The sequence below is a fragment of the Xyrauchen texanus genome, chromosome 36 (genome assembly GCF_025860055.1).
Source record: "Xyrauchen texanus isolate HMW12.3.18 chromosome 36, RBS_HiC_50CHRs, whole genome shotgun sequence".
NCBI classification, from domain to species: Eukaryota; Metazoa; Chordata; class Actinopteri; order Cypriniformes; family Catostomidae; genus Xyrauchen; species Xyrauchen texanus.
The window spans coordinates 20,170,236-20,197,980 of NC_068311.1; the positions used below are offsets into that span (position 1 = coordinate 20,170,236).

At 37.7% G+C, this 27,745-nt stretch overlaps 1 protein-coding gene across 1 annotated transcript in view; it reads left to right on the forward strand.

Moving 5' to 3' along the window:
* timm50 (translocase of inner mitochondrial membrane 50 homolog (S. cerevisiae)) overlaps nt 1-26,929 on the forward strand; it is a 40,206-nt gene extending 13,277 nt beyond the window's left edge. The window contains exons 4-11 of the mRNA XM_052106884.1: nt 2,561-2,582; nt 11,057-11,115; nt 11,726-11,845; nt 16,710-16,814; nt 18,353-18,451; nt 23,898-24,054; nt 24,140-24,246; nt 26,057-26,929. Of these exons, the coding sequence (XP_051962844.1) occupies nt 2,561-2,582; nt 11,057-11,115; nt 11,726-11,845; nt 16,710-16,814; nt 18,353-18,451; nt 23,898-24,054; nt 24,140-24,246; nt 26,057-26,155 (768 nt within the window). The 3' untranslated portion in view covers nt 26,156-26,929. The remainder of the gene's footprint in view (nt 1-2,560; nt 2,583-11,056; nt 11,116-11,725; nt 11,846-16,709; nt 16,815-18,352; nt 18,452-23,897; nt 24,055-24,139; nt 24,247-26,056) is intronic.
* The last annotated feature ends 816 nt before the right edge of the window (nt 26,930-27,745 follow it).

The following is a 27,745-nucleotide window of genomic DNA, read 5'->3' on the forward strand; positions in this document are numbered from 1 at the left end:
CCAGCCCACAGCTAGTTCAAAACGCGGCAGCTAGGCTTTTAACAGGGTCAAGAAAGAGGGATCACATTTCCCTGGTTTTAGCATCTCTACACTGGCTTACTGTGAAATTCAGGGTCGATTTTAAATTTCTGATTTATGTCTACAAGGCACTATCTGGTCTCACTCCCCAATAAATCATTGACCTTCTCCTCCCTTAATCCCCCACCACAGTGCTTCTTTGAAAACTTATTTTTATTCTGAAAAAATAAAATAGACCCTTGAATAGTTTAAAATGGATAAATATGCTGTATTGATAGGTTTTTATTTTATTATGTTTTATATTTATCTTTATATCAATCAGTTTTTATATCACTCTATCTTTATTTAATTGTTTGATATGTAAAGCACTTTTGGTCAACATTTGTTGTTTTTAAATGTGCTCTATAACTAAAGGTTGACTTTACTTGACATCCCTGTATGACTGCGCCTCCATGTTTGTGACCAAAACTGCACATACCTTAAAGGGATAGTTCACCCAATAATGAAAAATCTCACATAATTTATTCACCCTCATGCTATCCCTTACTTCTGCAGACCACAAACGAAGATTTTTAGAAGAATATTTCAGCTCTGTAGGTCCATAAAATGCAAGTGAATTGTGGCCAAAACTCTGAAGCTCAAAAAAAAAGCACAAAAAGGCAGCATAAAAGTAATCCATACAACTCCAAAGTTTTGGCAAAATGGCTTTAGAACAACAAAGTCAAGGTATTGAAGTGGCCATCACAAAGACCTGACCTCAATCCGAAAGAAAATATTTGAGCAGAATGGAAAAAGCGTGTGCGAGCAAGGAGGCCTACAAACCTGACTCCGTTACACGTTCTGTCTGGAGGAACGGGTCAAAATTCCAGTCACTTCGTGTGAGAATCTTGTGGATGGCTACCCAAAACGTTTGACCCAAATTAAACAATTTAAAGGCAATACTAACAAAGTGTATGTAAACTTCTGATCAACTGGGAACGTGATGAAAGAAAGAAAAGCTGAAATAAATAATTTTCTCTACTGTTATTCTGACATTTCACATTCTTAAAATAAAGTAGTGATCCTAAAAGACCTAAGACAGGGAATGTTTTCCACAATTAAATGTCAGGAATTGTGAAAAACAGAGTTTAAATGTATTTGGCTAAGGTGTCTGTAAAGTTCTGACTTCAACTGTACTGATGTAAGTCAATGAACAACACTTCATATGATTATCACCCACAGACTTTATTCACACCACCAGACTACAATGTCAATGTATTAGTTACTTATATACTGTACAACAGCTCTCTTGCTTGTGTGATAGTTTATTCAGCAGATCTATAAAGAACTTAATATTGAGTAAATTACATTTCAGAGATTTGGATACAATTTATCTGACAATTGTTTGTTTTTGCTTTGTCAACCTAAATAGTTTGGTTAAAATGTTACTAATTGTATGTAGCAAACACAGACGGAAACAGACACTCATACAAAATATCAGCACTCATAGAACATTGCTTGTCCAATTAAGGAGACAAGGTGTCCTTGATAAATTCACAGATTGCCCACTTCCTCATCCACCAAGTTTATTCCCATCTGGTCTGGTGATAATTCCTTCGTTTTTGCATACTGTGTGTGTGTGTGTGTGTGTGTGTGTGTGTGTGTGTACACAGTTTTGTCCAGCAGTAGGCGCCAAAGCTGCCCTAGTAAAATGAACGATTACAGGAGAGAAAATTGAATGAAGCAGAAACAGCCCTTCTGCTCCCCTGCTATGTTGTGATTGGTCCCAGCAGGCAGCAAGTGGTGCTCCTGCCCTGTTGGAGTGTGCTGGATCCAATGTGGGGCATGACCTGCTGAATATTCATTCGTGTGCTGCTGAATCTGACTGCTTATTGGTGTACTATTTAATGTTGTAGAGGGCAAAGAAGTATAGGCCTAAGTATTTTCAATAATATTTACAATCTTGGCTAATTAAGAGAGCTTTCTAGTTTATACCTTATTCAGAGCGGCACATTTAGAATTGTATTTATTTTAATTGGCAGTATTCAGTAATGACTAGTATTCCATGCTGAGAATAGTAATTGTGTCTGATTATGGCAACTTCCGTTTTTCCTTGTAGTTCAGGGGCTCCACCACAAGTTAAACATGTCAAACAAGTAACAGTTTTTGTTTCGTTTTCCACAAATGTAGTATTACTTAAGTTATAATCATGTATAAAATTATTTAACTTTAAGTGTGCAGACTTCAAATTGCATGCCAAAACAACGTTTTCTACTGGTTCTTTGGAATTCAGAGGAGAGAAAAAAATTCACTTTGTGTCATGCAGGATTCCTTTTATTCAACCCTTGATTTTGTTGTGTTCTTGCTACCTGCCTGTCAGTCTAGAAACATCTAATCAGTTTTGTCATACATTTTACTGCTAATTTGTTTTTGTTTTGGCTTGCGCATGTCACAGCATTATATTTCTTAATTGAACTTGTTTTGCACCCACATGTGATTGCTTAATGTACCAGTGTGCACTGAAAACATTTCTTCTATCACACCTCCTTTTCTTTTTTTCCAGATTCCAGATGAGTTTGATAAAGGTAAGTCCTCCCCTTATCTGCACACATGTAGGCCCTGAAGCAATTCTTGGAAGCTATGAAAGTTGATATCTTAAAAAGAATTTGTGCTAACAAAGAAAGCCTTAATATACATTTTATACAGTTGTTGTTATATAATAGAGTACAACATGGCTGAATATTGTGTACTGGTAAATATAGGGACAATAGATATAGGGCCAAAATTTGTTAACAAAAACGTTTGAGAAAACAAGATGCTTTTTTGAGTGACAAATTAAGATGATGCTTATTCAAAATAACCATTTTCTGTTCATTTCAATCACATATATCTCAAGAATTCTATAAACAATTTAATATCCTTTGTGATTGGATCAGTCAATCTGAGCCCACTTTGACCATATTTAATAGTAATTCTATTCCGCCCTCTTTAAAAAACAGTATCTACTGGCACTATATTGAAGAGGGACTTATCATCAGATTTTCAGGTGAACTTATCATTCATTTTCAGGTGAACTATACCTTTAATTGATTAAGGCTTTGAAATGCATTGCTTAAAGCTCAAGAGGAAGTTAATATTGACACATGCTCTGAGACTCTGTGATAAGAGAGTTGTCATAGATTTTTGTTTAAGCTTCAGGCTGAACCTGTGTAAATTGGGATATCAAAGTCTAAGTAAAGCTGCAATTTATTTTTTCTATTGAATCCTAGACAAAGGGTATTTTAATGCAGAATAGTGGGGAAGTAGATCCTGATCAGAGGAAAGTCAATGTAAATATAAAGGATAACCATTTTTACTAAACAGTTTTATTTTAGACCTTCAATCTGTACCTTTCAAATACCATTAATTCAACCTTTAGTCATTCCCAAGCCTTTCAAATGCAGAAATGTATTGTTTGTCAGACAGGCCTTTTTAGCAGTTGAAGACCCTTCTGTCTTGCCTGGGTGTTCGTTCCACTGTCAGGTTAGAAAGACATATGATGGTGCCATAGTGCCATAGAGCACCACACACTAAACACAATGCCAGTTGGTGCCAATCCACTCCACAGTCAAATGTTCCATTAGACTCATTGGACCCCTCCACATGCCCCCTGCAGGCATCAATCGCTTACATACTCTGACTAGACTTAACCAGTGGCATGTGATACATTTGCCAGTTGCAACTGTAACAATCACTTCCATTCATGCTGCTTTGATACTTGATCTGATGAACTTCAGCTAAATTATGAATTGTTGGTTTGTACGGCTGTGCATTTTGTTTGGCAGTTTTAAAGGAATAGTAAGCCTAAAATGAAAATTCCTTTTAAATTAATCATTTATTCATTATACATTCTAAACCTGTATGATTTGTGCTTTCACCCATGAAACATTATTTTTTTAAATGGCCCTTCCATATAATAAAAGATAATTGGTACTGTGACTGGCAAGCTACAAAATAACAAAAAAAACACCATAAAAGTAAGCCATATGTCTTGTGTGATGTATTCCAAATCTTCTGAAGACATATAGGATTGTGTGATGAGCAGACCAAAATTTAAGTCATTATTCATTGAAAATCTTGCCCTCCTCTGTAGCTCTAGTCATTCATCGCATCATTTGGTGCATTAGTTGCATCAGATTTGACATTAATAGCATCAAACGTCATTGGTTTTCACAAGTCTCATGACCAAACATTATTGAATTGAAAACTGATGCAATAGTGGAATTTTCATGGTGTTTATTTATTTATTGTCATTTTGAAGCTTTACTGCCCCAGACCCCCTTTTGTTTTTTCATTACTTGTTTTTATACAAAGTCATTCGGATTTGGAGTAACTTGAGAGTAAGTAAATTATGACAATTTTCATTTTTGTATAAACTATGCATTTTATGATTGGCTTCCTGTCAATTAAATGTGACTTGGGTTTTATGGTGAAGGGTCTTGTTTGGTGGTGATAGCTTTGACCTATTTATAGTACCATCAACTGGAAGTATGCTGTCTTTGGCATTATCATTAACAGACTAAAGGTAATAGGCCACCTGCGCTTATGTACTGCTGATATGAATTGAGATAGCAGGCTGCTGTCGCCAAGCGATCATTCCCTGACTTGTCCTTCTTTCTCCCCACCTCGATTTATTACCACAGAGCCCTGAGCACTGCTGTCCAATACTAATGCTCTTATAGCTTTTAATGCCATAACGAAGGGCCATGATTACTTTAGGGAATAGGGTGAAACGCCTACTCCCTCAGGGGAGTGGAGAAGCAGGTTTTCTGCCTCCTGGGCCCATGCTCACCCTCCTTCTCACAGCAGAAGGGTAGCATGGGGACGAAGAGTTGGACCCTTGATAAGCCCTATCCTTGGGTAGACAGGACTGGGCAAACAGGCATGCCTCCAAAAAAGCTTTTTGCTTTGTCTGTTAAATGACTAAATGCAAATGCTTTGCCAAGTGACGGCATTCGATGGAAGACGCATGCATGCACATCCTGAACCATCCCACAGCCTTTTCAAAAGCTGCATCACTCAATTTGTACTGGATGCAATTAGCGAGAGGCATAATTAATTGAGTCACATAAAACATTTTGTTTGTATGAAATCACACATTCTAATACAAATACAAAGTCCTACAGTCAGTTAAGTTTGTTTATTTTATACCTTAGTAACAACATGATGTCATATGTTTGTAACTAGATTCATTTGGAATGGAATTTAACAACAGATTCACGCATCACCTGGGTCTAAAATGACAAGTGTAGTCTTGTTGCAGGTGATACGGTTTGGATTTAAATATGCCAGGTGGAAGGGTTGTTTTGCTTGCAGCTAAACACACAAAGATTTCATCACCAACCAATATCAGCAATAATCAAGGAAATAAAAATATAAAGGTTTGTGTAACGTGCTCAGGTGTACTGTATGAATGCAACATTTTTGGTCCATGTGCTCACTGCTAATGACTGAAGGCCTGCTCTTAAATGGCCTGTAAGTAACAAACTGGTTGGGTGCTTTATATCAGTTTTACATTGTTTCACTATGGTCTGAAAGTTGGTGGTTCTCAGTTTTGAGACAATGAGTGCGTTAATAAGCCATCAATGCACAAAAATATCTCAGGTTTTTTTTCCATAACCCTGATTTAACTCTGCATGCTTTCAGCTTTACCGGCATTCTGTCTGTGTTTTCCAGTGTTCGCAAGTGTTGTGCGCATGCCACTTTATGTTTTGATGTAAAAATCGGAGAATTGCCCGATGATTTCAAATCCCTGGTAAACACTGGTTTCTTGTATTGTTGGATTTTTGGACCTTTTTGGTAGTTATCAGCGTATTGTCGTGTGCGTGTTAACACGCACAACGTGTACTAGACTTCATGCCATCAAAAGTTTGATGGTGTGCAATTGGGCCAAATGGGAAACATTATCAGTAGATTCAGATCATTTAACCTCCTGAGACCAGAGCGTGACTGCTGTGGGCATTTTTCATTTCCTTTTTTGATTTGTATCTAGTAACAGCATCCATCTTTTCACGAGTCCTCTCTGTCTAGAGAACTTACTATTCTAAAACCCGGCAGGTGAGCCCGAGCCCCTTATCATGGGAGGGGCTACCTGTTATAATTTTATACAGTCACCTGTGTAGGATGCTACCCAACTTACTCCCACTAGAAGTCACAAGCACTTCCAATATAAATAATAAAACCTCCCTCTCTACCTCTGGTATAAAGGGGTTAAATTATACTGTGTGTATTATTTGACACATCCTCAGACTATGATAAACTTCCCGTCTGGTTTTCACCATGTGGGGTTATTTATTTTCATACACACTAAAGAGATATTATACTAAATCACTGCCCGACAGGCCTCCGACCTTTTTATATACATATTCTTCAAAGTGTTTTATACCCTGGTGCATCCAAGGGTGTTGCGTTACGTAGAGCGGCATGATGGGACTCCATTCCCCAAAGCGTTCAGCAGTGTCTTGTGAACTGAATCGATAGTGAACGTCTCTGGTTACTCTTGTAACCTCAGTTGCCTGAGATGAAGGGAACGAGACATTAAAACTTGGCCGCACTACTATTTCAGAGTTTCGAGGTACGAGTGATGTGTTCTTGTCCTCAGCCAAAAAATTCTGAAGAAATGGTGAGTGCCTGCAAATATAGGGCAAATGCTTGCCTAATAGGGCGTGGCTCAAACACCATTGCCAATCATAAGATTGCCATTATGATCAACTTCAACTAGGTAGTGGAAAAGGAATTCCCCAAAGCTTTCAGCAATGTCTTGTTCCCTTCATCTCAGGGAACCGAGGTTACAAGAGTAACCTGAGACTATTTCTAAGGAGAAAATGCACTAAAGTACACATTAGTGTATGTGCTTAGCAGCTTGGCATTTTGCGATAAATTGCTCATTTAAAAATGGCATATCAATTGAAACAAGACTTTTATTTTTTTCCTCTCCCTCTACCAACTCCTCTGTGATCAGCGCCATGTTGTTTTGCATTTGACTCTGTGCGTCCAACGTTTAACCCTTTACTGACAGCCCAGAATTTTAAGAACTGAGATCAGTCTGTTTAAATTAATTTAAATTATGCGTTGCATATAGTGAAGCTAAAATACAACTTCCAAGAATGTGGACATGGGGTAGCATGAGGTTAAAGAGACCAAATATCAACCGATTTATCAACCTTAACAGTATATCGGTTACTCACAAATTGTGATTTTATTAATTCAGGTAGCAAAGGACACAATTAAAGGTGCACTCAGTAATTTTTTAAAGTATGTCAATGTATGGCTTACACTAACACCTAGTGGCCTGGATGCTGCATCATTCACAGTAGTTTTTAGGGGTGGGTAAAAATATAGATTTTCCGATGCATCGCAAATCTTCATTTGAACAAACTCTATCGATTCTATCTTTTACTCTATGCTCAACACTGAAATACAATGAGAGGAAATCACTTGTATTTGCAATCAAATTTCACGATATGCGACAAAGTATAAACTTGGCAACTGGCTCACTTTTTCACAATTTTTGTAGTATTGTGGTGGAGTATTCAGCAGCAAAATCCTTTCACTGCTTGTTGAGAGTAAAAGTTACTCCATGTAAGGTGTGTCCACGCAACCCATTGAAGAATAATGTCTGGAGTCCGTTGTTGATCAAAAACAACAAAAATAAATGTTTAATTCTAATCATGCATGACACAGATGAGGTAAAGCCATTTGAGTCTCTCGTTAACTTGCGCTCATGAACATGTGCTCATTTAAAGATGCTCTTTACAGAAATGCAGTTTGTTTTTGTTTTTTTTAGAGACCGTACCAGTTTAAGCACGTTCAACAAATCAATGTAAATATGTATAAATAGTACAAATTATGCAATTAAACATGAACATGTAACAAATAATAATATATAAAATATCTTATTTATTGATTGAATGCATGGATTTGTTACTGAGTTTCTGAGATTTAAGCAAGTAGTATTAAACTTGTCATGTGATGCTAACATGGCATAGCATGAGGTGCCCCTTCTCTATGTATATTAATAGTGCTTTTATAAGTTTACTGATATGACTGAACTTTTCATCTCGCATGAGTGTTCATGATTTTATACAGTAGATATTTTTTAAAAATTACTATTCATTTATTTAGATGTAAAACCTTTTAAATAAGGAAAAACATTACTGAGTGCACCTTTTATAGCACCAAGAATGATCCTAACAGTAAGAATGTATTGTCATCATGGTAATGGAGAGTGTTGGCAGAAGGTATAGTTGCTAGGTTAGTGGGTGAGAATCGGAAGACTTTTTGTTTATGTGTGATACATTAGTCATTGTTGCAAATGGAATGCATACAAAGCCCTTCGTACTCTAAACAAACAGTGAACTACAGGCCATCCTGGAGAACACTACCACAGGCCTGGTACACTATCCACAGAAGGGATAGATTCCCATATGACCGCTCTGAGTGAGGGGCCGTACCTAAAGACCACTTTTCATTGCTGGAGAAAGGAGCGATTGACAGGGAGAAGACCAAGAGGCTTCCAAAGAAAGGGGTGGAGGAAGAAAGGCAATTGAGTAATGGCCTTTGGCAAACTAGTGAAGCATATGCTAAACCAGTGCAGGATTAAAGGAGGCTTTTGTTGTGTCCAGAGGCCTAACCATCGATCTTCCTCTCCCTCCTTCCTTGCCTGGGACTCAATGGGCATCCCTCCAGAGTGCCACAGGCCTTCAGTGAAGAAACAATAGGACTCCTCGCCGTTTACACTGACAAACAAGGTTAGGACAAGAGATTCTTCAAAAGCGGACCCAGTTGTTTTGCGCTTGTTTTTTTTTGGGGGGGGGGGGTGTTGTCTTGGATCAGTCTTGGTAACGGTTCTTGCAACTGTTCACCCTTTTGTATTGATCTTGGCCATGTGGAGAAGGAAGGACTTATGCAGCTGTGGCAGATGTGTGCCAGTTTGAGCTGAAGTTACTGTGATAACTGTGATCGATGTAAAGTGGATAAACTTTCTTCTGAACACTCCTTTAAAAATGACAAATGTAATTTAGTATTTTTTTTTTATTCTCAACTTTAGATGCCGCAGGTGTTTCATTTAACATGGCCTGCATTTTATCATCATAAAACCTCACATTGCCATTTAAAGGGATAGTTTGGCCACAAATTAAAATTAGTCTTTATTTAACTCTGTACAACAAAATGTCATCGTGACCATGGGATGTCGAGCTCCATAAAGGACAAACTGTAACTGTAATACATAAAACATTTACTATATTCACTATAAAATCACCATAAAAGAGTCCATGTGACTTGTGTACTATTTCTAAGTCTTCTTAAGCTATGTGTGATCAGACCAAAATGTAAGTCCTTATTCTCTCTCAAATTATTATGCAGCTCTGCAATTGCCGTATTCTCATGACTGTTTTTGTTCTGTATCTCGCATATGAACATGTTTTGGATGTCCTTGGCATTCATGTCATGGAAATCCAACTACTGACATCACGACTTGGTCTTAAACTGCCATCCATGTTGAGACTCCAAAACATATGAACTCTGTCGTGAACTCTGAATCCTCTGGCGGCCACGGTATATCCACCGCTCACCGTAGACTCTCCAGTCTATCGCTCCTTTCCCACAGCAATTCTATCTATCTGGACAAAAAGACGGTGCTGTAAAACTGATCTTGCATTGGCAAGGTGCTCAAACTCCCTTTCATTGAGGCATTCACTGAAGATGATCACTACTCCACATCAAAACACTTCGGATTTGTTCGTCAGGATTTGGCACTATTGAACTGTCACACTCTCTAATGGACGTAGCGTCAGTTCTCAATTAATTCATCGCTGATTTAAAAAAACTGGACATGCTACTGCAAACTGAAACCTGGCAAACACCTAATTACTTTCTATAGCTAAATTTGCTTACTCCCCATGGATACAAATATTTGTCTAAACCCGACCTCACAGAAAGGGGGGTGGTCTAGCTGTTGTTTGTTGAGATGGCATGAGCGGTTTTGGCTGAATTTCATAATGTCACATCAGTTTAATATCTGGCTCTCAAGATTGTTGGTGAAACTCCTCTCATTGTCTTATTGATTTATTGACCTCCAAAGTATCAGCCTCACTTTTTCTCTGAACTTGGTGAAATACTCTCACCCACGCATGCCTGTGCTATGTCTCCCAATGTTATACTGCTTGGTGATTTCAATATCCATGTTGATACTGACTGTACAAATACAGCTGAACGCATGAGTGTTCTTGAATGCTTCAATTTAACACAGCATGTGAATTTTTCTACCCATGGCCATAGTACCACTGTTTCACAGTTCCCTTCAACATGAGTGTGATGAGGGGACATCCATCCTGTTTCACTCATTAGTCTCAAGAAAAAGCTTATACCATCGGAGACTTCCAATAGGCAACACTCCCCATCCGAACTAATCAAACAATGAGAGGAGAAAGGGAGGGAAAGGGATAGAGCAGCAAACTGTTAAAGCAGTTTGTATCGTCCCTCCCCCACGTCACAAAATCAGCCTCCGTACTTGTGCACTGATGTTGTCAACTGGCCCCCTTGGTGGGCTGGCTGCCTTAACAGACGCACAGTGCACCAGGCAGGAGGTGCGTGGAACCTGTGTGCCGCCACTTTATCTGCCCTTTCTACCGCTTGAGGTGGCATATGGTGATTGTAGGAAGACATGAAGTGGCAAAATGGGATAATCAATTTAGTTTGAATGATGTGGACATGTTGTAATCGAAGTGGCCATTATTATTATTTGATGATGCTGGCGTAACTATTATCTAACCATTAGCATGTTGGTGTACTGGATTGGGGGTATTAAGAAAATGACTTTCCACAAAAGGCCCAAAGTCATTTATTTTTATAAAGGCATGCATTAGTCATTTGATAGAATGTACTAAATTGCAAACGTTTTGTGATGGCTTGTAGGCAGCCACAAATAATGCTCATGATTAAAATGTTTCTTTATACCGACAAGCGGTAGAAATATTTTCTTCTTCAGGCTTCACCAATGTATTTGTCTGTCTTCTAGAGGTTCCTGTCATTCAGCAGCTTAAAAGAACCTTCAAATACTTCAAAGATTACAGACAGGTGAGAGGATACCATAAACAGTTTGTATTTATGTTCTTTGGAAGCAGAGTTGTTTGTATTCTATTTTCAATGTAATTAATTACTGCAATTACTGTAGATTTCTGTCAGCTCGAACCAGTCTGGCCATTCTCCGTTGAGCTCTCTTATCAACAAGGTGTTTCCGTCCGCAGAACTGCGGCTCACTGGATGTTTTTTGTTTTTGGCACCATTCGGAGTAAACTGTAATCTGTTGTTCGTGAAAATCCCAGGAGATCACCAGTTACAGAAATGCTCGAACCAGCCCGTCTGGCACCAACAATCGTGTCAGTCAATCACTGAAATCAAATTTTTTTGATTTGCTTGAGTTTTTGCACTGCACTGCCAGACATTTAGCTGATTAGATAATCGCGATGAATCAATGAACGAGGAGGAAATATAGACCGTATTTTGTTGAGTGGGAAAACAAGTGTTTTGGAAAGTAACTTTTAAGTCATTATTAATGTGATACATATTTGAAGTTAAAAATTAACCTCATTACAATTTTAGAGTTGTAATTTGTATAACTTTTTTGAGTAACTTCCTAAAACATAATCATAATGTTTAAATATGTTCTTTTTCTGTTTCTATGAAGATGATCATTGAGCCCACAAGCCCAAAGCTTCTCCCAGACCCTCTGCGAGAACCCTATTATCAGCCTCCATACACTCTAGTGCTGGAGCTCACTGATGTCCTCCTGCATCCAGAGTGGTCGGTAGGTTTCACATCTCATTTACATTAACCAAGCAAGTCAGAGCAGAGTGTAGTGCTGAAGATGCATAAAAAGAGCTGATATGCTAATAGGGAGGCAGGTTCGTATCTGGCTTGCATCATGTCCTAATCCCATTCCCCTCTTTTTCACTGTCCTGTCCATTAAAGAAAAAAAAAAAAAGAGTAACCAAGAAATCTTTCAGGATTGAGGAATTTATGCAGGATGGTTTGTGGTGTGTATTTGGCCAAAAAGTGGACAGCCAATTGGGATTTAATTTAATCTCTTTGGAATTGAAAACATTTATGCATTTAGCAGTTGCTTTTATCCAAAGGGATTTACAGTAAGTTTTATCAGCAAGTTCCCTTGGATTTGACTCCATGTTTGGTGTTGCTGTTACCAAACTCTGATTTACTGATAACTCCAACCCCGTTGTTGACAGTTTTTTTGCATTGATTTGTACTATATATATTTCTTATAATCTGCTCATTTGAGTCATCTTGTGTTCCAGTTGCATGTGACTATATTCTATGACTTTGCTGAAAGGCATGCTCTCCATTCTTTCCAATAGTTATTTTTCAGACCCAAACTTTGCACTCTCAGATCTAAATTTAACATGGTTCCAGGAAATGATAGGCTACATAAATCTTGATAGTTGCAATCTGTGTAATGTCAGTGAATACCATAAGACTCTGAACCTCAGATAAAATCGAGACTTTTGGTGGGTGTTTAATTGCAGGCCGAAGGCAGTTCCAAGATAAACACGGCTGCTCCTGTGTACATGCTTTGTGTATTCTGTTGGATCCCATCTGCAATAAAGTGTCTATCTTTTTAATTTACTATTAAACGATCTTGATATTTTAACAGTTTGAAAGATTTTCCCCTTTTGATAAACTATCCTTATCATTTCCCAATTCCTGCATAAGGCCATCTGGATCTGGCTGTTTTGGGCCAACCACCTGTCGATCTCCCTTACCTGTTTTCTCCTCCCCATTTATTCCCTCTACCTGGCCAGCTGACAGCTGGAGTATAGCCCACATGTAACCTGACACTCCTCAGCAGACTGTTACCGTTGCGCATGGCACAGTGATTTTTGTTTAACCTCAACTGATGCTTTGTCTGAGACTGTACTCTACTATTTATTTTTTTTACTTTCTTTTATGTATACTGGATATACATGGCTGTGCTGTGCCATATGTTGCAGTGAACAAGTTCATAGCACACTAAGTATATGCTAATCTAAGCCACACTAAAAGTTCCTATCTCTATGTACAGAAGAATAAAGAAAAAGAAGAATTAGCCAAGATGTATGCTAAAATGCTGAGTGAGCTCTCTAATGTTCTCTGTAACGTTTCTAAACAGGAATGCGCACATAAGTTGCGCATATTGAGTAAGCTGGTAAAGGTGATTACATTCAACATGAAAAGGGGTAAAAGGTAAAAATCCTATGTGTTTTCGGTTTTTGATAAGGTAAATAATTTATCATGGAAATAGAAACCATTTAGGGTTTCCTGTAGCTTAACTGGTTGAGCATGGTGCTAGCATTGCCAAGATCATTGGTTTGATTACCAGGAAACACACAAAATAAGACAAATATACATTGCATGCATAATCTCTTTAGACAAAAGCATCTGCCAAATGCATAAAATGTAAATGTGAAATGTTTAAAGTGTTTAAATGACTTAACACTTTGTCTGCTTATTAAAGGGAAAGCTCACCCAAAAATGGAAATTCTCTCATCATTTACTCACCCTCATGCCATCTGAGATGTGTATGACTTACTTTCTTCTGCAGAACACAAATAAAGATTTTCAGAAGAATATCTCAGCTCTGAAGGTCCATACAATGCAAGTGAATGGTTATCAGGTGCTGGATTCATGAAACGTTCTTAAGAAGAAAATTCTTACTTTAAAATTACCATTTTCTTCTTAATTTCTAACATAAGAAAAAAGTTATGAATATTTTGTATTCCTGAAAAAAAACTTTAGAAAGATTTTTATTTTTTTCTTAAGATTATTTAAGAAAAATCTAGATGGGAAAACTCACAGTTATCTTATATTCTAAAAGGTAAGATGTTTAATGAATTAACTGGGTTGTTTTAAATGTGATGTGTTCTGTCATGCGCGTCTGAAGTCGCAATGGCCTGTTTATGTAGAAATGTTATATTAGACCAAAACATGTTTCTAACTGTTTTGTGATTTATGTTTTTGTTTTCCGCTTTCAAACCGTGTAAATGTTCTCACCAAATTCAAACAATAAATGTCGTTTTGAAGCTTCTTAATGTAGTGACTAATCATGCTTTTTCAAACTGATCCGCTGCATATAGTGCTCTACGTCAACTTTAGGGTTCATAGAAACAATAATTGTAACATTAGAAAGCTGAGACTTTCTTTTTCACCACCATCCACATCCCTATCTGAGTTGTGCACAGCGGAGACGGCCTCCGCCACTTATTCCCATTTACCCACCTCTTAATTTCTGACGTGATATAATTATCAAGCTTCCTAAGGAGAATTTTTCCTTGCAGTAATTTCCTCAAGAACCTCTTGTCTACAGAAGTTTTTGTTTCTTTTCTTTTCCTCCATGTCAAATTAAAAGTTCTCAAATGGTTAGCAGCAAATACATTTCTCCTAACACATCTCACACACTACATTTTAAAAAATTGTCGCAAGGTGCATGCTATTTTAATAAAAAAAAATAAAAAAAAGTTAAAAGATACATTTATTCTTATGATTTACCAGTGTTGAAGTATTACATTTGTTGTAGGATTTTAGACAAGGCAACTCCATTATCAGGCTGATCCGACTATGTCAAAGTCTGTCTTTTTAGTCTTAAGAAAATATTTGAGGACTTCTTCACAATTATTTTAAGAATTGCACTTAGGAACGTTCTTATGAACTTTCTTGTCAATCTGGCCCCTGGCCTTTGAAGCTCCAAAAAGGAAATAAAGTCAGCATAAAAGTAAATCAGATGACTCCGGTGGTTTAATTAATGTCTTCTGAAGCCATCCAGTCAGTTTTGGGAGAGAACAGACCAAAATGTAACACATTTTTCACTTGTACGTTACGCATTCACAGCGCACTAGATGCCGCTATAGGAAGTGTAATCGAGCTTAAAATCATGATCACCAAAGAAATTACTGATATCAAGATGTACAGTGAAAAAGGAGTTACATTTTGGTCTGTTCTCGCTAAAAGTTGACCAATAGTGGGTTTTGACAATACCAATAACTAAGGTGGTGGAAAAGGCAGATAACTGTTTAATTGGGCGATCTTTTTAAAAAAAAAAAAACATTCATAGAATGAAATAACATTGTATAGCCTGCACAGACATAGAGGTCAGAGTACAAAATGAAAGAAATCCCAAATGTGGTTTATTTTTCAACCAAAATCTGAATAATAATCAGAAGAAAAGAAGATTGGATTTTTAACGTGGGACTTTTAACACTAAACAAGCCTGAACCCCATCAGGACTCTTATTTTGAAATGACTTGTCTCTGTTACAATGCTCTGTTTTTAATATTTATTAAGTTAAGCTTTTTATAGCCTATATATTATTATTATTATTATTATTATTCACAATATATGAAGTTGAATACATGATATATGTGCTGATGAGGGACGTTTCCATATAGTTGCATTTGAATTTTATTTGCATGCCCTTGGTTACATTTTAAAGATGTCATTATCAGAGGAACGGATAATTGAGGAGGAATAAAAGAGGGTGTGCTGAGTGACTCCAGCCAGGTCTCCTAAGCAACCAAATTGGTCCGGTTGCTTGGCAGGGTTGAGTCGCATGGAGTAACCTCCTCGTGGTCTCTCTAATGTGGTTCTCGGTGGGACGCATGGTGAGTTGTGCGTGGATGCGACGGATGATAGCGTGGGTCTCCACACGCCATGTCTCCACGGTAATGCGCTCAACATGCCACGTGATAAGATGCGTGGATTGACTGTCTAGGACACTGAGGCAACTGAGATTCATCCTATGCCACCCGGATTGAGGCGAGTCACTACGCCACCACAAGAACTTGGAGCCCATTGGGTATTGTGCATTCCAAATTATGAAGAAAAGAGTGGAAAAAATAAACTATCAGCATAGATTTTTGCAGATAACCGATATCGGTTCTCACCCAAAACCAACAGGATCGTCATTAAGACATTAATTTAACCACCGGAGTCATCTGGTTTACTTTTATGCTGACTTTATTTCCTTTTTGGAGCTTCAAAGTTCTGATCACCATTCACTTGCATTGCATGAACCTACAGAGCTGAAATATTCTTCTAAAAATCTTATTTTGCGTTCTTCAGACGAAAGACATACACATCTGGGATGGCATGAGTGTGAATAATTGATGAGAGAATTTTCATTTTTGGGTGAACTATCCCTTTAAGAGTCATCGGTGTAAAATCAGGAAAGTCAGCAACCTTCGCTGATAAATTATTTAACACAATGCCATGAAAAGTGCTTCATTCTGTTCTGTCCTCTTTTGAAAGACTTTAAAGAATTGTTGGGCTGTCATTTAGAGTGAGTTAATGATTGTAAAAGTAAAGGATTGATAAAGACCCTCTAACCGCATATTTATTATTAAATGTAATCCAGATGGTACTTTAAATAAAAGCTATTTGCAGGCATGCAATGTTGAATTAATTTAATTATCAAAACTCAAGCCTAAAATACCACCTGCAGGCACAACACACTGTAGATGGGATGAGAAGGCCAGTGGTGGAATGCTCCAGAAGTCTAGTGGCCAAAATCTGTTACATATTATGTATTATTTCTTCTAAAATTAACTGAATGCACTCCATTTTGAAAGTGCGTGCGTGTTTATTGTGTATTTAATGTTTAATGGATCTGTCTCTGCCGCCTCTAGTTGGCCACAGGCTGGCGTTTTAAGAAGAGGCCTGGCATAGACTTTCTGTTCCAGCAACTGACCCCACTCTATGAGATAGTCATCTTCACATCAGAGACAGGCATGGTGAGTATGCAGGATTCTTAAAAAGATATCATCTATTTACCACAATAATGCCAGTTGTGATGGACTTGTTATTTGTTTTTGTATACACTGATTGTTTCAGCTACTATTGTAAGGTAAAGTTTTCCAACCCTGCTTAGCATTAATGTGAACTCACTCTCAATAGTTTATATTTTGGGTACAGTGGCACACCTACACGTTTGTTGATTCTACAAACAAGGAGTTTTTACAAATGCTCAAACATAATGTTTCCTATATGGTGCTGTTAGTGAGACTTTTATGTTAGGCTTCAGTCAAACTGCCAGTGTTTGTGTGTGTCTGATGTTGTTTTGTTGATGTGGCACCAGTGATTAATTCTTTAGTCTGTTTAGTTGATTTATCTGATACCCGACTGATGTTGCCACTGGCCACACTTCTTAAGTCATGCAAATGAGCCTTGTTTTAATTTGACCTCTTTGCCTTCAAGTTGCTGCTGCCGTTCTCTTTCATTCTAATGAATGTGAATGTAAATTTAGTTTTTCAACTGTTTTCTGTTAGTTTTCTGTCAACAGTGTCTTAATGCTTAAAGCATTAGTTCACCCAAAAATTCTCTCATAATTTACTCACCCTCATGTCATGCCAGTGTATGACTTTCTTTCTTCTGCTGAACACAAATTAAGATTTTTAGAATAATATTTCTGTAGGTCCAAGTTCTGATCCACTGCAAATGAATGGTGATCAGAACTTGGAAGCTCCAAATAAGGAAATTAAGGAAGCATAAACGTAATCTATATGACTTCAGTGGTTAAATCTTTGTCTTCAGAAGTGATATGATAGGTGCTGGTGATAAACAGATCAATATTTAAATCCTTTTTACTATAAATCTCCACTTTTACTTTCAAAATGTGTATTAATAGTAAAAAAGACTCAAATATTGATCTGTTTCTCACCCAAAGTTATTAGATCGCTTCAGAAGACATGTATCAAACCACTAGAATTATGGATTACTTTTATGCTGCCTTTGTGATTTTTGGAGCTTGAAATTTCTGGTCACCATTCACATTGTATGGACCTACAGAGCTGAAATATTCTTCTAAAAATCTTAATTTGTGTTCAGCAGAAGAAACGAAGTCATACTCATCTGGGATGATATGTAAGTGAGTTCATGGGTGAACTATCCCTTTAACAAGCACAGGCTTTTCAAGCCATAGCACTGCAGTTTTGAGAATCACAACTTTTTATGCACAAATATGATCACGGTCAGTTTGCATCCCTATATAGACTGTGTTTTATTTTACTTTTGAGAACAATGAAAATTGTCTACATTTTCTTACCCTCATGTTGTTTCAAACACATATGACTTCCTTTCTTCCATGGAACACAAAAGGAGATTAGGCAGAATGTTAGCCTCAGTCACCATTCATTTGCATTGCATCTTTATTTAATACAATGAAAGTGAATGTCGACTGAGGCTAACATTCTGCCCCTCATCTCCAACAGTGTTCTGCACAAGAAAGATGCTGTCAAAATATTAATACATAAAATGTTGTGAATGCCCGCAGACGGCGTATCCTTTGATTGACAGCATAGACCCTCAAGGATTTGTGATGTACCGGCTCTTTCGGGATGCCACACGCTACATGGAGGGCCACCATGTTAAGGTACATTTTATGATATTTCTGATTTAACTCTTTACATCTGCCTCTAGATAATCGCGCTTTGTTGGTCAATTGTTCACTATTTAAAGCCCATTTCATTTTCTATTTAAAGAGTCATTTCATTCACATTAGAAGCATTTCAAACAAGATAAACTTGTCTAAAATATTTGTTTCACCATTAGGAAGATGCTACTTATTTGACCAGATGTTGAGTCTCACCAATGTGTTGTAGGAAAACCCAGTGTTGCAATGTTGCAACATGTTTTTTTTTTCATTCTGCAATCAGACTCCTTATCCTTACTCATTTATTACAAATAGTTACACATTAATAAATCATTCTTTAGAGCTCCTACATCCATGCATATAATGTAGTGTGGTCTGAGTGTAGTTCTCTAGACTCCCTGTCCTGCTCCCCCACACCATGGGCCTCCTCCTTCTGTGTGACCCGGGCAACATTATGCCCCCTGTCTCTCTGCAGCATGCCGTCCTTCTGTTCGCCCATTGATTTTCCCCACTGTTATGTCCTTATTCTTTTTCTCTTTTCTCAACAGCCCAAGACAATAGCAGTTTCTTCCCCTCCTTTTCTCCTCCTCCAATCTCCCTTCTCGGGCCTCATTAACCTTCTGTCTCCTCCTTTTCCTTAGTTAGGCTGTCCATCATTATCCAAGCTTTCTCCTCATTATGCTTGTGAATGGGGCGAAACCTCTTCCATTTAAACCCAAATGTATATCTGTATTATAGTGCTAGAAATAGGCAGGGGTCGTCACTGGCACGCCAGTAACGACGAGAGAGGAGTTTATTATTTTATATAAATTCTGCACCTGCATTCCATCTTGACCCAGCATACAGGTGCACCCTCCTTAAACCAGTCACACTCAAAATTACCTTAAAAGAGAAAACATAAACCCACATCGTGGGGTTCAAGAATCTGCGTCTAATCAAAATATACATTAAACCTGGAAATAGCATGTTAGGATTTTCAGGTGTGATTCACCGAAGAGGGCTAAATAGTTGATCAGCTTGTGATGTGTGAATGGCTTGCACACGCAGCGCAAGTCTCGTCACACATTAACATTGTTTAGGCTTCCATTCAGCTGATGAAAACATGTTGCGTGATCGTGAGGAAGGACTACATCAAGATGTAGATTGGAATGGCGGTGCGAGATACATCATATAAATTAAATAGCCCGCTCCTCTCTCACTGTTGCTTGCGGGCTAGTGATTACCCATTTGTGTCATTTAGAATAATGTAGGACAAAATGTAAAAAGCTCTTTCGCAAGATGTGCTGTGACAATTCACATGCATGATTATGATTATATCATAATCATTTATATCGAAAAATGCAAAATGCTGAAAGTGGACTCAAACTACTTCAAATCACATACATTCGTGTGTGAGGGGGTGGGGGACTTACTATTTAATGTATTCTCTTCTCATCCATTAACTGATTAGCATGTCACACAAGTTACTGGAGGTTTGTATATGAAGCACTAAACATGCAAAAGTTATAATGCTTATTTGTCTAATGGGTTAATTCACACATAAATGTAAATGCTCTTATCATTTACTCGCCCATCTAAAACGTGTATGACTTTCTTTCTTCAGCTGAAAATAAACAAAGATTTATTTAATACTAGTGAATGGTGACCAATATTTTAAAGCTCCAAAAAGCACATAAAGGCAACATAAAAGTGATCAAAAAAGACTCCCAGTAGTTTAATATATGTCATCTTGGGTGAGAACAGACCAAAGTGACAAAGCACTTTTTATTTGACTATAAATCTTGCCATTGCATTCTCTAGCCACGATCATGATTTTAAGCTTGATTACGGTACACTTTCTAGTGCTTGATGCAGAGCGCTGGATGGTGCTCGGGAGTGTAATTGAGCTTGAAATCATGATCGCCAAGGAGACTGTTGATGTCAAGATTTATAGATTTGTTTTGTTTTTTTTTACTATTCAATTAACTCTCTGTAAATCCTTTCTTGGTTAACTGTAAAAATCTCAGGAAATTAAGTTTCGAGTTCAAAACCTGCTACTTTGTAGAGAGTGTCTGTTACTGTGAAGCTTCAGTTGCAAAACTACTCTGTGTGCACACTACACCACAAAGAGATCATGTTTAAACAATATTTTTCTTACAATATTGCATCAATATTTTAGATCCTTCTATAAATATTTTTATTTATTTATTTTTGTGTTCATTGATATCATTTTCTGCTAATCAATTAATTAAGTAGTAGATTGTCTAAATAAATGCAAATTTTGAAACCGGCATTTATCTGTGCACAAAAAAGATGATTCACAGCTAGGTATGAGAATCATTAGGAATTTATCAATTCAAATTCCATGCTTTTGTCACGGTTTCAGTTGTGATCCAATTATGACATTGTGATGCATCGAGGTGTATTAAATTGTGACGTGTATTGCGATGGGTATTGTAAGGTCATTGGCGATCCTCAGCCCCAATCAGCATTAATGTGATGTGGAATTTAAATTATTTGAAGTTCACCGGGTCATGTTACTCAATAGTGATCATGCAATTAGAAGTGTGTGTGTGTATATACGAGCGTATTTGTGCAATAGGTCTACACTCAGGTCACATTTCACCACTGCCTGTCTGGCATTGTCCTCTAGACCCCCATCAGCACTTTCTCTCCATCCACCTTCTGCCAAAATACGTCCTTTTCACTCTGCCCTCCCTCTCCTCCTCTCTCCCCTCCCTCATCTCCCATCTGGACCGTTAAAGGGGTGGGAGGGGAGATGAGCAAAAGCGATTGGCCGGAAGATGGAGGCCAGTTATAGTGTGTTCTCAAGAATTCTGGAGAAAAACATCAAAAGCTGCCAATGTGAGCCAAACATCCTCGAGAAGAAACCGTATATAGATGGAGGCCAGTTAAAAGAAAACCGTGAAATACTTAAAGTAGCCAACTTGAGTGACTTGAAGTAAACACTTTATAACTTTTTAACATCATGCATTTTTGGCCAGCTTGAACACTTGAAGCAATGCATGACACAAGAGTTTCATTGGTATTGCTTTGAAGCAAGGGATATTGCACCCAAAATGAAAATGATCATCATTCACTCACCTTCATGTTGTTCCAAACCTGTACAATTTTGTTCCATGAAAATTGAAAAAACACAAATTGAGACATTAGGCAAAACATTAGGGACAGCCTCAGTCACTTCACTTTTTATTGCATCTTTCTTTCCATGCAATGAAAGTGAATGGTGACTGAGCCTGTCAGTTACTAACATTGTGCCCAATGTCTCCTTTTGTGTTCCATAGAAGTAAGTTATCCGGGTTTGGAACGATATGAGGGTGAGTAAATGATGACCGAATTTTCATTTTTGGGTGAATATCGTGCAATGCCCAATGTGGCCTTTCTGTGAACTGTTTTTGTCTAGATATGACACCAGTAGATGCTGAGGTCCCGAGCTTAGATAGGGGGTGGACGGGGCTTTGATTGGCAGGTGCGTAGCGTGGCATCTAGCCGGAGGCACGCTTCCTCTGGCTCGTGCTCCAATGTTTTACCTGGGGAATTGGGGACTGTTTGACTCGGCAACATGACACTATTATGCCCAGCTGCATTTCACAGCTCTGGTCACACACACAGAAGATCATGCACACGCTAGCTATGTAGAAGTACTAATCATTAACACATTAGGCTTCCTCTGTTACTCAATGTGATTTGGATGTCATTAAGTTAGTGTGTTGCTATAGTAATCTATAAAAATCAAATTATTCATACATGCACTCAATAACAAATACACTGCGAAACACACACCCATGCTCCCAGTGGGGTTTGGGCGTGCCTCGTACGGAAGGCAGATGCGGGTAATTTATTGCAAATGCTACAGAGTGTGCTGCTGTCCAAAGGGGTTTCCTTTTGGGGCCCCTCCATCTCCGTCTCTCGTTTTCTGCACTCAACTTTTTTTTTTTAGCCCCCCAGGGGACCACTGATGACCTTAGTGATGGAGAGAGTGCAGCGTCCCTGTCCATCTGCTCTGTAGGACCACCACTGAGACAGCTGGCCCAGAGAGAGTGTGTGTTTGTGTGTGACTGAGCACTGGGGGCAATGGGGTGGTGTTAAGTCTTTACACCCCTCTTCAAATGTATAGGTGTTAAATATGGTTCACATCAGTGTCACACAACATGGATATTTCGGGGGTGGTGGAGAGGTCACGTTTAACCTCAATTTGTATTTATAGCCACTGTGATAAGTAGACTGGACCTTGTTTCCTAAATGCCAGGCCTCTTTTAAAGCAATAAGCCACAAGAGGCTGTGCATTTAAAGGGAGTTTTTTTAGCATGATTTAAATGGTAACTGTATCACACAATTTACTTATTGGTTTTTTAAAATGGTTGCTACATTAATACGGGGAAAAACGATGTTCAATAGAAAAGTTGTATAAAATGCAACAGGTGTTTAACAGGATTATGATGTTGTCTGTTTTAAGCCTCTCTCTCTTTCTCTCTCTCTATCTATCTATCTATCTATCTATGTATGATTTGTTTGTCATCATTATTAGAATCACAATTTTACTTTAACTTAAAAATAAAAAGAATTCTACATTATATTAATTAATATTATATCATGAAATTGTATATATAATAATGATATGAGCTACAACTGTTTGAAATAATGTGTACAATTTACAAGTAATAACATTGAGTTTACATTCATTTGTATAAGATATGTTAAAAAGGTACTGTCACTTTAAGGGTTCAACGAGCAGTGTTCCGGTTCAGTGAACAGTAAGGAGAATCTCTCGGTTTCTTTAGCTCATCCATGCTGTATGAGATTAAAATTAATATGTATTTGTACTTTTTATCTGACTGTAAAAACAGTAAGGATTGATGGACACGCATTACACGGAGGAAACTCTCCACTTTAATCTCAAGCACTTTTCATCAAAACAAGGCGATTTTCCAGAAATTCCAGTGCTCAAATTTCTAAAAGCTGCATTCAAGCACTTTAAGGGGGGAGTTGTTGCAGCAGAGCTCATTTGGCACACTTTGTTGGCATAAATTCTCTGATCATGAGTACTGTAGTTTAGTAGAGTACTGTAGATTTTCAAAAAAATATACTGATTTCAATAGACTGATAGCTTCAACAGTAGCATATACCAGAATTTAACCTCGTATCTCACGGTAGTTCTGGCTTTAAAGGTATGCAAGTTATAATTAATTATCAATTCCTCCATTAATGGTATTTTTACTTTCAGAACCAGAATGTTGTGCTCTACAGGAGGCTTTTTATGGTTGCCAAGCAACGTAGCAAAATAGTGCATTAATATTCAATTAAATTATGTGAGATCACATTACTGTTGATACACATCAACAGTAGCAAGAGTGTGATGAATGTACACTGGTTAAAGTATCTCAATTAAAAAAAAAATATATATATATATATATATGACTAATGGGGCTTATTGTTTGTCCAACAGGATGTGTCTTGCTTGAACAGGGATACCTCTAAAGTCATTGTCGTGGACTGCAAACGGGAGGCCTTCAATCTACAGCCTTTCAATGGCTTGGCACTGTGCAAGTGGGATGGCAACTCAGAAGACCGCACACTGTATGACTTGGCAGCCTTCCTTAAAAGTGAGGTTTTTGTGTATGGTGGATTGTTGGACTGTATCATTGTACAAATCATTTGTCACTATTTAACCTCATGTATGCTGTTTAGCTATTGCAATTAGTGGAGTGGATGATGTACGTACCGTGCTAGAGAACTATGCCCATGAGGAGGACCCCATTGAAGCCTTCAAAAGAAGACAAGCACAGCTTGCACAGGTATTCAAGATATAGATCGTTATACACCTACATATGGAATGTTATACACTTATATCCCAAGTTTCTTTCTCTTGCCAATTTTGAATATTAGCCTTCATTAAGAGCTGTAAAAAAAAAAAAAATGTCCTTACTTAGTTAAGCAACACATAATTTTGCTCATACTTTGGATTAGGAATTTGAACATACCCCAAAGTTTAAACTTGCTAAACTTAACAGACATGAATGATACCTCAATTAATTCAGCTTGATGATGAAAGGTGTGCTATTAATTTTCTAAAGCGTTCTGGCTATTTTGACTTCGGCGAATAATCAACCTTCGCAACCACATAGCACCACTCAAATCTCCTTTTTGAAAATGTAAAAAGCTAATTGTATATGCTACTGCTCAACAACAAACACAACTAGTGCAAAATCGGTACTACTTTAGCTTATGCTAGCTTACTGTTGGAACTTGACAATTTAATACTGCAGATATTGTTAGCTGTTGTATGACAAATTGCTGATGATGTTCCTCATTGGTATGTCGATTTGGATAAAAGTGTCTACTAAAAGGCTTAAAGCTGAAGTATGTCAGTTTTTCTGTGTTAAAATAAAAATACTTCTATTCCAGCTTAATATGCCATTCATATGCCACACTGTGTTTCTGTGGTGCTATAAAAAAAAAATGTTTTTAGTGGCCAGCTTAGACCAACCTAGGGAAATTCTTTCAACCGACTAATTGCGAGTTTTAACCGGTTATTAACCGGTTAACCGATAAGCCATGGATAAAACCAAAGTGACCAAACAGGCATGACAAAGCTGTATACAGGCTGAAACAAAACAGGCTCACATGACAGATGTGCATATTTAGCAATAGTTATTACATCACCATTTGAATGAACAACTTTTTATATCCTTGTTATATTTCGTAACGGACACATTTTGAATGAATCGCTTGAACACCAAATGAACCATACACGCCCTCATGTGTACATAACATATATTTCTTTATTTAACCTCTCGGTTAATTTTTAACTGATAGTATGTTGAACAAATTGTTAATGTGGGACAATCGGTTAAACGTTTACATCCCTAGACCCACCCCAGCAACTTAACTCAACCAATGGTGTGAGTTGGGGTGGGTCTGTCTGACTGTTTGAACATCTGCAGGTGTGGGGTGTATTCAGAAAGCTGTTTTGAAAACATTATTTTTGCAATTCCGTTCAGTGGCACTAGTGTCGCATAAATTGCATACTTAAGCTTTAATGGAGAAACATAATTTACGAAACTACATGAACGTAGACACTTCTAGTTACACAAGCTTGATTTTTTGGCAATCCGACCACAATTCATAACACACAGCAAGTACACGTTGCAGCAAGGGACGCTGTAGCACACATTAGTGTGAGATATCCGCTTCCACAGTGAATTTTCTTTTTCAAGCCAACTACGTACAGTACTATCATGAAGTAGTAACAGTTTAAAGAGAAAATTGCTAAGCAAATATTTTGAAGTCAGGGTGTGTGTGTGTGTGTGTATATATATATATATATATATATATATATATATATATATATATTTTAGTAATTTACTTGACTAATAAAATACTATTTTAAGCCGCAAAAATTTGAAGGCAACTCTTATCACCCCCCTTTTGTACTGAGGTTTGTTACAATCACAGTACAGCAAGAATGCACTTTATGTGTGTTCAGCCGGGCCAAGTGTTTGTTTATGCATAATTCTGCAAAGTATCTTTCTGGCTTGAATGTAAATGTAAATATACTATTCTGTGATCATTTTTTAATGAAGGTTTGTGTGTATTCATGCATAGGAGGAGGAACAGAGACTTTCAGAGCTTTCTCAGCAGAAGAAGCAGGGACTTTCATTAGGTTCCATTGCAGGTCGTTTCTGGTCCCGGAAGCAGCAGTGAGGACTCCTCCTACATGCACCCACATGAAACAGTCCAACCTGGATTATGGCCAGCCATTGAGATGAAGCTCATAGCCAAACAGGTGGACACTTGGGAGGGAGGGGGAGAAAGGGAGCAGAAGGGCATTGATGGAAAAACCTCCAATCAGCTGCACCGAATGGTTTCTACCATGTATTAAGGGTTGTGATGAGGAGCACAGCTCCATAAGACGTTCCATTCCTGTGTGGGAGATGGCACTTTCTGGACAGCAGACAAACAGATATGGTGCCCCAATATTTGATCTCACTGATTACAAAATGTTTCAAGGGGAGACACATCCTCATCTTGGTTGGACGAATTCCTGTCCACTTGGCTTCCTTATCCCTGCAAGAGCAAATAACTGCATAGTACTATATTACACTTGGACACGGATTGTGAACTGATACTGATATGTTTCCAACATGTAGATCTTATTTGAAACCCATAACTTCATGCTGTAGGCATTAGCCTGATATTAGACTTCAATAATGTGTGCCCAACACATGGCACATGTATGCATAAGTGATTACCTTTGAGAACGCTAAATGCTGCCAGTGAGACTGTCTTTGTCATGGTGATGCTGTTGCATTGCAATGAGGAGAACCTCTTATCATGTGAAGGCAAATAAAGAGCTCAATCCGGTGCTTTTTCTCTTCACGTCAGCAATGGTCCTTTATGTCTGAAGATGTGCTTGTGAAATGTTCTTTGTATTGCTTTTGATGTGAATGGTGAACCACCCAGAATATCTCCAATAAACAAATGATAACTTAAAATAATTGGTGTGTGATGTTTTGCCATGGTGTTTCGTTTCATTTTGGTTTCGGTTTGTTCTTTTTTGGATTGGTTTTATGATTTAGAGCAGATCTTCTTTGACCAGCTTTGCTTGGTGAAAATATATATCTTGTGACACTTTCAATGGGTAATTTATACAATAGTATATAAATAATGTACATCATATTCTAAGTTCAGTACATTTGTACATTGGCATTCAGATACTCAACCTGACTTGACATGATTTGAACTAAACTTCCTGAAAATGTCCTATTCTTAGTTAAGAGTCACTTACCACAGCCACACAAAAGCAACCTCACCACATGCATTTTTTATACAAAAAGCAGCGGTTGTGTTTTGGAGGCTCTTCTGAGGAACTAACATGATTCCAACAGCATAGGATTTACAGTTTATCAAATGTTTTTCAAAAAGTGTATTTATTGGTGCACTATCATGGATAGAGGTCAGCTAAAATGTGAAAATGATATTTTACGCCAATGTTCGACAATACTAAAATAAAATGTGTCCGACAAAAAATAAAAGCAATACTTGGGGTGGAAGACCACCACATTTGGTGTTGAAGTGATATCTTGTGAACATAAGGACAATAATTATAAAATGTGTTAACTTAGGCAAATAATTTTGAGACAGCAAGATGCTTTTTTTATAACAAATTAACATAATACTGATTCAAAATAACCACTTCATAAAAGTGAATAATTTTTTGTTCATTTCAATCACATTTGGCATTTCGGAACATAAAATATACTATAAACAAATGCATCTCCATTGTGATTGAAT